At 42.1% G+C, this 15,949-nt stretch overlaps 1 protein-coding gene and 1 long non-coding RNA gene across 4 annotated transcripts in view; one reads left to right on the top strand and one right to left on the bottom strand.

Moving 5' to 3' along the window:
* Positions 1-15,949, bottom strand: part of ANKRD13A (ankyrin repeat domain 13A) — a 29,332-nt gene that overhangs the window by 12,377 nt on the left and 1,006 nt on the right. For 2 of the 3 annotated variants that reach the window (XM_014462452.2, XM_006096571.3), the window contains exons 2-6: positions 8,267-8,399; positions 7,277-7,401; positions 5,096-5,141; positions 3,573-3,716; positions 2,638-2,827 (exon numbers count right to left, since the gene is read on the bottom strand). In XM_014462452.2, the coding sequence (XP_014317938.2) occupies positions 2,638-2,827; positions 3,573-3,716; positions 5,096-5,141; positions 7,277-7,366 (470 nt within the window). In that variant the 5' untranslated portion in view covers positions 7,367-7,401; positions 8,267-8,399. The other variant, XM_023760430.1, reaches the window with a different exon arrangement.
* Positions 5,137-6,754, top strand: LOC106698445. Its single transcript, XR_001349778.2, has 2 exons — positions 5,137-6,042; positions 6,469-6,754. It is a non-coding gene; the product is annotated as an uncharacterized LOC106698445 (long non-coding RNA).

The raw sequence follows: 15,949 nt of genomic DNA, 5'->3' as shown, positions 1-15,949 counted from the left end.
GGGGGGAAAGAAAGAAATCCTAAAGGGATTACACAAACTACTTACTCGCATGTCCAAGTGACATGTCAGAAACAAAATGATCCTGGGGTGCAGGGGGCTAGAGACCACACCTAACTGATGAATAAACCGGAGCCCCCTCTTAGTCATTGATAACTGAAAATCGAGATACTCCTTTTGGTTAACAAATTCAATCCTCAGTTCCTGTCTGTCACTAAGTCACTTGACAGTTCAGCACAGGAAATATTCCTTTCCTGGCACAGAGTCGTCCGAAGGACCGAAGGATGACCAGGTCACTCCACTTCGTCCTTCACGTGTGCTAAGCAAACAGCTGCACTGTTCTCCCTGGGAACCACCGTGCTCCTCACTCACCTCCCTCAGCCACAACCCTGACTATTCCATTTCCTTTTTCATCTTCACTCTCTGATGGTTTCGTTTTGTCTTTTAGAAATTAAAGAACTTATTGCCCAGCCAGTATGGCTCAGGGTTGAGCATTGACTTATGAACCAGGAAGTCACGGTTCGATTCCTAGTCGGGGCACATGCCCGGGTGTGGGCTCAGTCCCCAATAAGGGGCATGTGGGAGGCAGCTCATCAATGATTCTCTCTCATCGTTGATGTGTCTGTCGCTCTCTCCCTCTCCCTTCCTCTCTGAAATCAATAAAAATAAATATATTTTTTTAAAATTAAAGAACTTATTTTGGTATTTCTTCAATAATGATGTGAGACTGAATTCCATCCAATAGAGGCATCTTCTTTGGGGTAATCTGCAGATAGCAACATCCACTAATCCATCACCAATTCCTTCACAAAATCCGCCACTAATCTGCCCTCTTGACTGGAAGTCAGTCCTCTGACAGTTTAGTTACTAAATTCAATGTATACATCCTAGTTCAAAACCAAGACTCTAATAACTCCTTGGCACTTAACTTTACATGCAGAGGCATATGAAGATGATATGAGAGATCTCAGCTCCCTCATTTGCCACTGAGACCACCATCCCAAAGGCCACTGGCTTGGAGCAACCACTGGCTCGGAGGCTGCTACCCAATGGGAGAAAAGCCATGGTGGTGGCAGGAAATACTTTGTTTAGGATGAGTTGAGCATAATCTTTCAGAGAAGAGAAAAACCCAAAATGTGATCAGAGGGTATATGTTAGGCCAAAAATTTACGCAAGAAGGGCACTGATTTACAAGCATCAAGCCCCAAGCAAGATTAGAAAAAAGAAATGGATGAAAACGACTATTATAATATTAGAGATCCACATCTTCCAACTTCAATCAAATGAACACTCATACCTCCAGTAGCAAACCTCACTCAAGAGTGCCTCAAATCCTTACTCGATGCACAAGATGCTCACTGGTCACCACAAAATAAAGCAGCCGAGCAAACAGAATCCTGGAGAGATGAAGCCACCTGCCCAAGCCGCACAGTTAGCTAGTGGCCCTGTGATGAGGGTCAGTTCTTCCAGCTCTTGTCACTACTGCTGGGAGACGGCAGTGAGGGCAGGGTCCTCTGTCTTCTAGCTTTAGGGACAGAGCCCTAGGCTAACTGTCTGCAGAGGCATGTGCCCAAGACTGCAGAGTCTTCCCATATCCTTACTGGTAAAGGCATGGTCACCTGCTGTCCCTGGAAGACAATGGCCGTCACTTGGGGAGGCTGACGGTGCGGCACTGACCCCGCCCAAGCAGCAGCACACCTGGTGTTTGGGTTTTCTCTTCTGCCACAAGCAAATACCCTCATTCCACAGCTCGATCTAAACTAAAAGAAAAGGGCACTGAACAAGTCTTCTACATGACTCAACAGAAAACTCAGGTTTGTTAATACATTTTATATTGGAAATGAAGAAAAGAAAAAGATAGGATTGTTAGTATATGTGTGAAGAGCAAAGGAAACTTAAATCCAGGATAATGTTCATATTAGCTCATGTTATGCTGCTTTGGTTTACAGAGAGCGGGATGTGACATCCTAGGCAAACACTCGGGGCTCTTCCAGACACCCCCCCGCCCCCGCCCCGATGCACAGCAGTGACTACATCCACTTCCCTTACAAAGGCCCCCACACCTCTGCACAGCCCAGAGGCAGATGAGCAGACACGAGGTTCTCATCTGGGGTAACTGAGACAGACCTCTCTGAGGTTTCTTCAGGTAGAGTCTGCAATAGAACTGAAACCCCTCCAGACTCTTGCTCTAAACTATTAGGCCTCACCGTAGGGAAACCGGGGAGAGAGAACCACATTTAACTATATGAAAGGTGTGAATTTGACTAATATCAGTGTAACCACATTCAATAGCTTCCAGAAACTCAAAGTCCCATGGTCGGGGACTAGGGAGTCTTGTGGATCCCCAAACACCAAAACAAAAATAAAATTCAAGTAAAATCCATTAAAAGGGCCCATGAAAGAACAGGAAGACATTTATCCAAGACTTAACCAATGTGCTATAAAAATGGTGTATGATGAAGGATGTCAGTAATGGTTTACATTTGGTGAGAGCAGAGATTAACTTTAAAACGCTAGTGCTTAAACTGGCATATTAGAAAAAAAATCCCAGTCCACCCATAATTTCCAATCAATACATACATGCCACTAAAGATGGCAGTAAAGGGAGGAGAAATTAAAATGCAGAGCCCAAATTCATACCTTTCAAAAGCAATATTTTTAGTATCGAGGCTGGTGTTAATGACTGGGCTCGTGAGCCGCCTTTCAACCTCCCTGCCTGTTGGCTTCATCAAGTCCAGAGTGAGGCGCTCCATTTCCTGGGAAAGATCAAAGTGTTCAGTGGTGACCACTTTGTCATCATGGTTGACTTCCATCAACTCCGCCCAGTTGTCTGTTAATGGAAACAGGGCATAACTAAGTACAATGCAAGTAAGATGCAAAAACAAGAAAACCTCACATGTTAAAATGCATCATCTTTCCAAGTCTGCATCTTTGAGCCATCTTCCCCAGAGATGCAGACTTTTAAAATAATTTGCATTCTTTGTTAGCAACACATTTATCTGTGTACTTTTTTAAAATATATGATTACAAAATATACATTATTTATGCACAACATTGGATAAGCCATGCCATTTATGGAGGGAATATGATGAATGAGATACAAGACAGAGGCTTGTATTCAAAAGCTCAGGGACATAAGAGATGTTGGGTGGTAAATAATACACACAAGAGAATTATACAGATAACAAATAAGATACAGGAACTGAGAGGTGAATAATTAAAAGAACGACAAGCCCGCCGATGTGGCTCAGTGATTGAGCATTGATCCATGAACCAAGAAGGCTGGGTTCAATTCTGAGTTAGGGCACATGCCCGGGTTGCGGGCTCAATCCCCAGTAGAAGGCATGCAGGAGGCGGTCAATCGATGTTTCTCTCTCACTGATGTTTCTACCTCTCTCTTTTCTCCCTCTCCCTTCCTCTCTCTCTAAAAATAAATAAGAACGTAATTTAAAAAAGAACAACAAAAAAATGCCCAGAAAGGATCAGATAAGGCACATGAATGTGAATGTGTTTCATGGTTAAAAATCACTCTATAACTTAGCATGAGCAGTGATTACTACAATGAAATCACTCACCTTCTCCCTTAAATATGAAACTACGCCTCCCTCTTATCCAGCTCATGTTCTCAAATCCCAGCAATGTGATATCAACACGCAGTTTGGCACCACTTTTCCAAATGCGACAGACATCATTTGGGCATATTCTGGAAACCAAGGGCACTGAAGAAGAGAAGTATATTACTGAGAAAAACCTGACGGCCAAGTAGAACACCCAGAAATCAGGATTCTGATTTTAATGAAAGGATAGGAATAGAAAGATGGTGACTGTCACATAGAGCTGGACCTGGCTGGACGTGATACAAGAAGTCACTCTTAAAAAATAAAGGTGGCCCAGCTGGCATGGCTCAGTGGTTGAGCATTGACCTATGAACCAGGAGGTCATGGGTTCGATTCCCAGTCAGGGCACATGTCTGGGCTGCGGGCTCGATCCCCAGTGTGGGGTGTGCAGAAGGCAGCCTGTCAATGATTCTTTCCCATCATTGATGTTTCTATTTCTCTCTCCCTCTCCCTTCCTCTCTGAAATCAATAAAAATATATTTTAAAAAATAATAATAATAAAAAATAAAAAAGGACCTTCTGTTTTATAGCCCTTTATAAAAGTGCAGATCTATGTCTTGTCTGGAGAAAGCTCTAAATGAATTCCTTAAGAGTATGCTCAATGCCAAAGTGAGCTCCTCTCCTTGGCTGCCATCAGAGCTCGAGTGTGTCCATCTGGCCTTTCGCGTTCACATATGCTACTTTTGCCATATGGCTGCGTCTACCATATTGTCAGATCCACCATTCAAATGATCAAATGTCTAAAATGTGCTGCTTTTTAACAAAACCTGAAATCAGAGTGAATATTTGCATTAGGGAAAACTCATTTGTTTCACAGAAGAATCTGAAGTTCTCTTCTTTTATATACTTTTTACTCCATTTCAATGTTTCATTATAAATATGACGTCTTGCCTGAAAGGGAAGTCTGGAAGTGAAAATGGCTGAAAACTGGGAATTAGGAGCTGTCATTAACTGATCAACTAGAAATAAAAGTAGAACATCTATGAAAATTACTGTCTGTCAATTTGCCTTACATAAGATTTTGGAGAAAAATACATCCATTTTGTAAAAAACAAGCTACTCCAATGTTCATCTCATCTTCTTCCTCAGAATAACAAGTTTAAAAGAATCAAGCTAAACCACATAAGGAAGTAACTAAATTATGGTAAGTCTTACTAAAATATTAGCCTTTTAAAGAACTAATAATGTGGATCAATGTCAACTGGAAATGACAAAGGAGACAAAACTGTCTGTATGTTATATTTATGGATGCTTGGGAGAAAAAGTCCTACGAGTGGGGAAAAGACTAGAAAGAAAACGCCCAAAGCACTAACACTAGTGGTGCTGAAGTGGGATTAGAGGTGACTATTTTTCCTAATTCTTATCTATGCATTTTATAGATTAAACAAAATACACGTAACTTTTATACAGGAAAAATAAACCAATATTCAGGCTAAATAAAGTTGGAAACAGAAATAAATCACAAGCCCACAGCCACTCACCCCAGCTGGTGAATTCCCATTTCATCTGCACATAGAAATCTGGAGTCTGAAGGACAAAGGTTGAAAAGAAATTACCCTTGGTGCTATTAACTAAACACACGCACAGGAAGGGTTAATAGGGCTTTTTAAAGTGGGGTAGGGGGAGAGAACAGAGAAAATAAGAAACACAAAATGCTAACCCATCAAAATAAATGCTTATTTTACATTCAGGCTGTGATTTATTCTTGATATAAAATGTCTAGACAGTTAATAAAGTTAACTGAAAGCAGTAAGGTTGGAGGGGGATAAAAGTCAAATCTGATTGAGGGGCTCAATCTGGTTCATAACAGTAACGTAAGGAGGAGCCTGGGAGGATGGGTAAGCACCGCCAGGCAGTGTTCGAAACAGGCTGTTCCAAGCAGAGAGGGGAAGGTCAGTTCCATCTATCAGGCTGGGAACCTGACTGCGAAAGGCTCTGTGTTCTGGAAAAGGCTTCACATTAACGGACCACACTGAAACTAAAAAGAGGCAGCTGGACATCACTTCCCCAAGAAGTCATATTCCCCTCCAGTTAACAAAAGACTTTTGCCCCCACCTTCCTCTTCAACTCTTAGACTGTGGCTTTTTGAAGTTTTACACCACCACAGCCGCCCTGTTTAAGATGCTTTTCTGAGCTACCAGGTTCGTGGAGAGCGCCTTAATTTCTTAAGTACCACCCTACTTAATTTCCAGTTACCATCCAAGAAGAGAAATGCGAGAAAGTCCAGGTGTTTTTCTGTTCCCTCCCACCTCCCAAGTTCTGCCAGGTTTTTACAGAAGCACAGGGCAGGAAGACCAAGAATCTACCCTGGTTTAAGACCAGCCAGAATTCCAGTGATGGGCAGCGACCCTCTCCAGGGCAGCGGCAAGAAAGGCGTGTGTTATGAGACAAAACATCACCAACAGCCTCTGGTGCCAATAAGCACAAGGTCAGCTATGGGCGGTCTATACCTTCCAGCAGGGAATATAATGCAATGCAGCTCACTATTATGGATCAATAACAGGTTTTAAAAAAGAAAAAGCCTTTACTTGAATTTTTAAAATGAGGGTGACTCCATGTTAAGTAAGTCATTTTCTGTTTTGTCAAATGGAGAAGTGATGTTTTTAGTTCCTCCTGCAGTAAGTTAGATAAGAGAACGATAAATCCATGTGATCGTTGTACAAACGCACACCTATTTTAAAAACAATGCATATAACTATTTCATATGTCATGGAAGGTTTCTTGGCAGTCCATGGAAAATTAATATCTTAGGCAGCATTTACTTTGCATGTCATAGAAATATTTCTTGAAAGCGTGTTCAGATAATGAGCAGTGATTGTCTAACTTCTGGCAAAATTGTTCCTTTTCTCCACAGAACTGTTCATTTTTCTCAAGAAATGTGTTTTGACTAACATCGTAAAGCCAATTTATCCACAAATATCGTTGGAGATGTTTTGGGGAGCTCACTTCTGTGCTTAACTTGAGAATAAATGGCATGAAAATTGAACCACTGGTACTTTCTCGTCTCCTGCTGCCCTGGGAATACTGCACATGGTTGACTGATAAGATGGTTTCTGCAGGTAACAAAGATTATCTGTAGAATGGCAACCATCATCCAAAACAATCCAGGACCCTAGAAGTAAAACTGTTTAAGAAACTTCTCTAAGTGTCAAAGAGCCCATGCACTTTAATTCACAAAGACAGGTAAACTTCCCCAAAGCCAAAAAGTGTACATCAAAGAAGGCAATGAATTAGAAGCCGCAGAATACGAATGGCTAGAAGGAACAGGAGTGACAAGGAGAAGATACACGCAGACCTCTGACCCTCAAGAGACCCTGACAATCCCCGTCCAGTCACCAATGCCCAACACAATCTCCCCAAGATGCTCAGGGTGCAACTTTTAAGAAATCAGGCATCTAGACAGATTAAGTGCTTGATGTCCATGTGTCTTAGTTCTACTTTTTAAATAGCACTTTATAGGGCAAGTCTAGAAACATAACTTGTGGACGATCCCACACATTTCACAAGCAGGAAAGGCAGGGAACATGCTCTAAGCACCCAGTACATTGTATTCACGACTCACAAAGCTCTTCGGGAAGGCGCCCAACAGGTCGTCAGGCTGTGTCCCCTGCTGTCCTGTCAGCATTAACCCAATGGTGGCAATGCCATTTTTTTACGAATACCTCGAGAATCTTTTGGAGCAGCTCAGGAACTCCTTCGAGGGCCATGGACGTGTTGTGGTAGTCTCGATGTTGAAGAACTGTGTACACCATCTCAGGGTCACCAGTGCTCACAGCCTCGTGTAAAACTGGAAAACAAAAAGGTAAAACTCAATGGCCCAGTATTCTCCCACTTTCTGACAAATTCCACAGCCAGTCTGGAAAATATCTATACAGATCAAAGACCAACACATTCTTCCTGGAGAGGAGAGGCTGTAGTCCCACGTTATCATTTATGACCACGACTTCTTATTGCTAGCTTGTAAATAGGTAAAAGGAGAAGAAAATAGAGCACTTTTAGCTTCTTGCTCAAACCTTCATCCTCCTTCGTCAAATCCATCCTCCCCTTCTCCCCCTTGGTTACCACTGGTCATGGAATCCTGACAATGTCTTCAGAAAGCTGGCTTTCACTACGTGATCACACAACTACGGTTACATGTAGATCAGGCAAGCAGGGTTCTGCTTGTATATTTCCTGGCTCAGCCAACATAAGATTACCCTAACCAATAATAAGAGAATTTGTACACACACACATGCACACACACACATGCAGTAAAGTGCCAGGATTTCACTGGAAAAGGCCACTTTTAAAAGCCATAATTCCTTTTTGGTTTTGCTTATCCTGATGGATTCATTGTAGTTCCCATCACATTCCTCGGGGAAATCTGGCCTCCACTCTTGTGCATGGTGGGAAGGGTTTGCACTGAGAGCTGCTTTCTAATGAGGAGTCCCCTCTAATCAGAGTTTTGGGCCCAGGACATGATTGGGGCCACCGTGCTGTAGATCAACCAGCAGCATCCGCGGCTCCTATCTCTTTGCCCCAGTCCCTAGGCCTGAGAGAGAATGAGTCTTCAGATAAAGATGACTCTGAGGACAATGATGATTGAGATTGACCTTTAGTCAGAAAGAGAAACTGAAATGAAAGGCTTTAAAAGATTTTAAAAGCATACTTGCCTGTCCATCCCTCGCGATTTTCTTTTGTAACATCTGCTTTATGTCGGAGCAAGACTCTAGCAGATTCCAAATGTCCCAAAGAAACAGCAAGGTGCAATAAGGTTCGACCTCGTGGGTCCACAGCCTCCACATTCTGTAAAGTAAACGCGGGCATTTATATAATTGGATACATGACACAAAACTGTGGCAATGGGTGTGAGAGATCATAAGTACAAAAACAGAAGACTATTTACACATTAATTATGGCAATATATGGAAAAACGAATGCTTGCATACGGGCACAGTTGAAATAGGAATTTGGGGGCTATAAATAAACATGATAGCTACTGAGTTCCTCTTTCTATAGAGTTAAATGCCTAATAAATAAATGCCAGCTACCGGCCTCAGATCATTGAGCACAACCTCAAGTTCTGAACCACTCTCAAATTAAGTCTAAATACGGCTTTCCAGAAATACAACCACCCTAAGAAATGTAGGGGATTTCTTAAGCACATATCAGCATTCAGGTGTAAAACAGGAAGCACAGGCATTTATGCAAAATGGAAAGTGCAGAAGAGAATTTAGGTCAGAATAAAATTATATTCTCCAGTTGGATTCTCACCAAAACACCATTCTCATTATTGTGTATTGAGTTCCAACTGGCCTGAAGTAGTAACATCCTTGGGTCCTGCAGACAATGTGCATGATCTGTCAGGCGTGTATGTGCACTTATTTATAGAAAAATGTAAGAACACACACACGCGCGCACACACACAAACACACACACACACACACACACACACGCAGGCACCATCAGTCCATTTCCCCTCGAGGGTTTTCTTCCAGGTACAGACATAACCTCCTTCTGGTACCTGCATTGGGGCTCCAGAGCCAAGCGCCTGTTTCTCTGGTGGGAGCTCATTCTCAGTGGCTGGGCCCTGCCTTCCAAAGACAGCTCTGACCTTCCTTCCAAGGACACAATAAGCTGCCACAGGACTTTGGAATATAAAAATGGTAAGTGCCATAACACTTCGTAGAAAATGTGCTTTGTCTTGATTTGAGATGCTAGCTGTGCATGCATTAACTGCAGCCTCCAAAGAGGGCCTCTAGTAATAGATAAAACTACAGATAAATTGCACTACACCAAAACGGAAAACTTTTATACTTCAAACTAGAGGCCCTATGCACAAAATTCGTGCAGGGGGCTCGGCCCTCGCAGCCCTGGCTTCCTCCAGAAGGTCGTCTGGAAGGTCGTTTGGCTGTCCGGTCTAATTAGCATATTATGCTTTTATTATTATAGATGATACCATAAAGAAAGTAAAAAGACAACCCATAGAATTGGGAGAAAAATTGTGCAAGTTATGTATCTGATAAGGGGCTAGTATCCAGAATATATAGAGAACTACTCAAGAATAAAAAGACAACCCAATTTAAACTGGCAAAGGATTTGGATAGACATTTCTTCAAAGATATGCAAATGACCAATAAGCACATGGAAAGATGCTCAACCTCATTAATTATTAAAACCACACTTCGCACCCACTAGGATGGCTACAATCAAAAGACAGACAATGACAAGTGTAGACAAGGATGGAACCCTCAAACACTGCTGGTGGGAATGTAAAATTTGAAGAAACAGCTGGCAGTTCTTCAAAAAGTTAACCATAGTGACTCTATGACCCCAATTCCTCTCGTAGGTATTTACCGGGGGGAAAACAAAGGTCTGTCAAATGGTAAATGGATAAGCAAAATATATATACACAATGGGATTTTATTCAGCCATATAAAAAGGAATGAAGTACTGATACATGCCACAATGTGGATGAACCTCAAAAACATCATGCTAAATTACGTTAAAGAAGCCAGACACAAAGGCCACATGCACAATTCAATTTACATGAGATGTCCAGAACAGGCAATTCTATAGAGATAACAAGTAGATTAGTGGTTGCCCGGGGCTGAAGGGATTGGGAGAAATGGGGAAGTAACTAAGGGGTATGGAGTTTCTTTTGGGGGTAATAAAATTGTTCTGGAATTTGACAGTGGTGATGATTGCACAACTCAATTAATATACTAAAAACCACTGAAGAATACGCTAAATTACGTTAAAGAAGCCAGACACAAAGGCCACATGCACAATTCCATTTACATGAGATGTCCAGAACAGGCAATTCTATAGAGATAACAAGTAGATTAGTGGTTGCCTGGGGCTGAAGGGATTGGGAGAAGTGGGGAAGTAACTAAGGGGTATGGAGTTTCTTTTGGGGGTAATACAATTGTTCTGGAATTTGAGTGGTGATGATTGCACAACTCAATTAATATACTAAAAACCCTGAAGAATACACTTTAATGGGTGAATTGCATAAGTGAATTATATCCCAATAAAGATATTTAAAAAATCAATGTATGTATGTTTTATGTAATACATAAAACTAATGTACCGATATATTGTTTGATGAGTTGCTTAATTTCTCTTGAGTTTCAGTTTGCTCCCTTATAAAATGAGATCAATAAAAAACACCTACCTTACTGAGTTCTTACAAGGCACAATGCCTAACCCCATAGTAAGCATTAAGAGGAGTCAGCTCTTATTATCATATGCCCACACTATGTCGTTTTATATAAGCTGTCACTTTCTTCCTAAAAGAGATTTGTTCAAATTTCATTATAGTTGATGGTGAGTCTTAGGGTCCTCAAATAATGACATTAGTTCAGTGAGCAAGAGCTTTCAGAATTTCACTGAAATTCATTCAAAGCTGATTGTTTTTTCTTTAAGTTTCTTCAGGCCTGAGCTGTACCAAATTAAAAATACCCACCCTAGCCCAGCCAGCGTGGCTCACTAGTTAAGCATTGACCTATGAACCAGGAGGTAACGGTTCAATTCCCCATCAGGGCACATGTCCGGGTTGCAGGCTCAATCCCCAGGAGGGGGCCTGCAGATTTTCTCTCATCATTGATGCTTCTATCTCTTTCTCCCTCTCCCTTCCTCTCTGAAATCAATAAAAATATATCTAAAAAATCCTCACTCCTTTTAAGTATAATAGTGGCCCCCAAAAGAAAAGGATGAGATTTCTGCATGTCTCCTTTCTATCTGTTAACTTAAGCCCCACCAACTTTTCTTGCTCAAAGCCTTCTCTGTCATCCTGCTGTCCTCCAGAGGCAGCAAAAGGCGGAGCTTTGAGTGCAGGCTGCAGACTAGGCATCAGTCTCACTTCCTGGTCCCTTCCCAGCCTCAGGTGAATTACTCAGCCTTCCATGCCTTGGTCTCAGCGAGAAGTACAGGCTTTATAAACGACCACTGTTTCCTCTTGCGGGGCACCTCGGGCAACCACCTTCACTCGTGGGCAGTCTCAGACTGCTCTGGTCCTCTGTGGCCTGAACTGGTTCCTCATTCCAAGTCCGGGGGGGGGGGAAAGGTATCCACTGGCCTGGTTCTCTAAGGTGAGCCCGAGTTCCTGAGGGCCCAGGGGGAGCACACGAGTAGCTCTAGGCTCTAGGCTCTTTATCTTGGGATGTCTGGCCCTGGCTCACAGAAGGCTTCCGGCCAACAGGCACTGACTTGAGTGTGTGCCCAGTGGCCTCACGCAGCCTTGCCACAGGCGGGGGTGGACACCTCAGGGTGGCTCCCTGTCAGGCTCTGAGGACTGCTGCCTAGACAGCTCTCTTCCCCTGGCCTGAATTCTGTGCTTTCACCTGCTGGTACCTTACTGGGGCTGGCCCTAGAGTCAGGCCTCATCTGCTACCATCTATCCCACTCAGTCCCAGTCTAAGGTGCACTGACTGGCCTTTGTATTTGTCCCCTTTCATTCATTCATTCTCCCAGTGTCTTTAAGAAGTTTCTATTCATTCTCCCAGCATCGGTAAGAAGGCCAAAGATATGTAACAGACCTCTCTTGCTAAATGATAAATGGCATAACCATAACACAAATCATTTCAACTGCACCAACCAACTTGAAGGCCCCACTGAATATTAAAGACAGCAAAGCCGACGGGTTAAGAGGCACTTAATAAAGTGCCTGAAAGGAAGGCACTTAATACTGTGCCTTTGCTGAGCAGATGTTAAAAGCCTGAAACAATCTCATAGTTGACAAAGTTAGTTACTAAACAGCCAACTCCAGCTATTAGCAAGATATCGGGTTGGGGGCTAACACCCATGCAGAAGCACATACTTCTCAGCTTCATCTGGATAAACTGGATTCTTTCTGTTCTGCTGTTCGTAAAACAAAATTAAATTCTTACCAGTATGCCTGCTTCAAGTCTCACTCATGGAATGGAAGGAATGAAGAAATGGATAGCAGAAACTTACTGGCAAATGAAACATTAAGTGAAACAGCTGGTTTTATTGCTGGGGTGGTAGGAATTTTTTGTTTTTAATTATGCAACCAGTATGTGTTCCTTTAGAAAAACTGGAACATACATAAAAAAGCTGAATACCCAGGATGATCATCATAATAACAGCAGCAACTATGGCAAATGGTATTATACCCATTTACTATATGCCTGCATTTTCAGATGGGTTCTCTGCCTTATTTTCCACAATCCTGAAATGAAGGTACTTTTAATCAAATAAGTATAGCATAAGGGTTAAGAATACAGGATTAGGGCAGAGTCTGACTTTCTGGGTTTATATCCTGGTTCGGGATATACATACATAAGCATACATCAGAGCCTCTCGGGATAAGCATACATCAGAGCCTCTCCTCCTCAGTTTCCTAACATGTAAAATGGGAATCATAATAGCACCCACCCCAAAAGACTGGTGTCTAGAATTAAATGTAAAACTGCACATAAAACATTTTAGCACAGCCTGGAGGTTTCATTATTGTTAGGGCACATGCCTGGGTTGCAGGCTCAATCCCCAGTAGGTGCCCTGCAGGAGGCAGCTGATCGATGATGTTCCTCTCTCATCGATGTTTTTGTCTCTCTATCCCTCTCCCTTCCTCTCTCTCTAAAAATCAATAAAAACAGATTTAGCCCCGCCGGTGTTGCTCAGTGGTTGGACGATGACTTATGGACCAGGAGTTCATGGTTCGATTCCCAGTCAGGGCGCATGCCCGAGTTTGTGGGCTGGATCCTCAGTAGGGGTCATGCAGGAGGCAGCCAATTAATGATTCTCTCGCATCATTGATGTTTCTACCTCTCTCTTCCTCTACCTTCTTCTCTCAAACCAATAAACATATTTTTAAAAATAATAAAATAAAAACGCTATATTTACTTTTAAAAATCATTTTTTAAAAAAAACACCCAAAAACATTTCAGCACAGCAGCTAGCAAAACAGTAAGCTTTCAGTGTTACTCTTATTCTCCACATTTTTACAGGCAATAAAACAATTCAGCAAGGGTAAATAACTTACCCATTCTCACAACTGAAATCAGCATTAGTACTTGCCATTAACTCAACTGCCTCCAAGTCAGAAGTAGGTAGCTGGTTCATAATTAACAGAGGATCTCAATAAATATGAAAACAATAAAATATTTCCTAACTTGTATTTTAATGATATCAATTATCAACTTCTTGACCCTGAACCAGTTACATAATTTGCAGGGACCAGTGAAAAATAAAAATGCAAGACACCTTATTAAGAAAAAAAATTATGGCCGAACTGGTTTGGCTCAGTGGATAGAGCGTCGGCCTGCGGACTCAAGGGTCCCAGGTTCGATTCCGGTCAAGGGCATGTACCTTGGTTGCGGGCACATCCCCACTGGGGGGCGTGCAGGAGGCAGCTGGATGTTTCTAACTCTCTATCCCTCTTCCTTCTTCTCTGTAAAAAATCAATAAAATATATTTAAAAAAAAAAAAGAAAAAAAATTATGAATTTCAGGACAGTAACATCAGAGTATTAAACCAACCCTGAGCCCCTTCTGAGCACAAGGTAGCATGCCTTTGAAGCTAGATCAACTCAACCCTTTCAATGGCCAACTTTCAGAATTGAAATTGGGTTGTGTGGTCATGACAGTCAAGCTTCCACGGTCAAGATATTCTTTTTTAAAAAAAAAATAAATGTTTTTATTGATTTAGAGAGAGAAAGGGAGAGGGAGAGAGAAAAATATCGACCAGCTGCCACCTTGCACAGCCCTAAAGGGGTTCGAGCTCAAAACCCAGGCACATGCCCTGAGCAGGAATCGAACCAGCAACCTTTTGGTGCACAGATGCTCAATCCACTGAGTCACACTGGATGGGTTCAAGATGTTCTTTATGATTACATTTGACCTTCCTCTTCCCCAAAGGGAATAGGTATACTGTGAAATGATCTACAGTGATAACCAATAACAAAGTCAAAACCAAGTAACTAGCAAGTATGGACAGTTTTCCTGAGACCTCCTTGACGGCTGAAGGCATTAAGGACCAAGTTATTCCAGGAAAATCTGCTGCAAAATTATAATTTTCTAATCACAAATGTCCTTAAGGTTTTTCAAATTAAATATCACAGAGAACTTTCAATGAACAGCTTTATCACAGCTTGCAGGAAAAAGAGATAATTCAACTATGTCACATTACAGATTATAAACCAAGACTGCTCTTATCAAACAAGTTTTTCTATCAAGAACAACTCCAGTTTATTTAAACTCTTTTCTTCACCTCCAATGACTAGAAAGTGGGCTGTTTTCAGAAATCGGCATTGAAAGAGTGTGTGGTTTAATGATGATGATGAAGCTCTCTATCAAAGGGGATGTTAGTTCTGTGACTTTGTACTTTATCTTGATATTTCACAAGAAGCTGGACAGCCCGATACTGAGGAAGTGCAGATACAAAATGCAGCTGACCTAAAAACCAGGACCGTCCAGTTGTTTTTAAAGTGCCCACGGTGAGACTTAGAGTTAAGAGCAAAATGATGGAGGACTCCCGCTGTAACAGAAAGGTAATGAAATCATCAGGTATACTAGGATGCCTAGTGGTGAGTCATTTACTCTGGGGGCAGGATCTAATTAAGACCAATGACTTACAATAAAGGTTTATTTTCATTGGATGGAGGATTTACATGAAAAAAAAAAAGCGACTTTTGACTTCCAGTGGGTGCTCAACAGATTTGAAAGAAATATGGCAGGCGCAAGAATAGCTCAGCATTCACCACTGACCAAATGAGTTGATGCTGACTGCTCAATGCTCACCAACCAAAAGACAACCAGTGCTCCTTTAACCTAAAATTCCTTGACAATTATAGTGTCAATTCTGATCCATTCGAAAACCAGGACTTTAGTGCACTGGACAAAATAAATCAACCAGAACAATTACACCAAACAACTACAAATCCTTATTCTAACTGCTAAGTTTATTACCTTGTAACTTGAAGGCACCAACTCCCAGAATTGGAGGAATGCCTAAGCAGGGCTTCTCAAGCAAAACACTACTGACATTTGGGGCCCGGTAATTCTTGATGGGGGGGGGGGGGAGCGGGGAGGATGGGACTGTCTTGTGCACTGCAGGATGCTGAGCTGCATCCCTGGCCTCTACCACTAGATCCCACTCCCCACTTGTAACAACCAAAACTGTCTAATGCATTTGGAGTGTCGGGGGCCAAAACCACTTCCAACTGAGAACCACAGCTTTATTTATTTACTTTTTACTATATTTTTGTATTTCAGAGAGGAAGGGAGAGGGAGAGAGAGAGAGACAGAAATATCAATGATGAGAAAGTCATTGATCAGCTGCCTCCTGCACGCCCCACACTAGGGATGGAGCCCTCAACCCCGGCATGTGCCCTG

Source organism: Myotis lucifugus, unplaced genomic scaffold (assembly GCF_000147115.1).
Source record: "Myotis lucifugus unplaced genomic scaffold, Myoluc2.0 scaffold_181, whole genome shotgun sequence".
Taxonomy (NCBI): Eukaryota; Metazoa; Chordata; class Mammalia; order Chiroptera; family Vespertilionidae; genus Myotis; species Myotis lucifugus.
The sequence above is the reverse complement of the archived record's forward strand: the minus strand, read 5'-3'. Positions and strand labels throughout refer to the sequence as shown.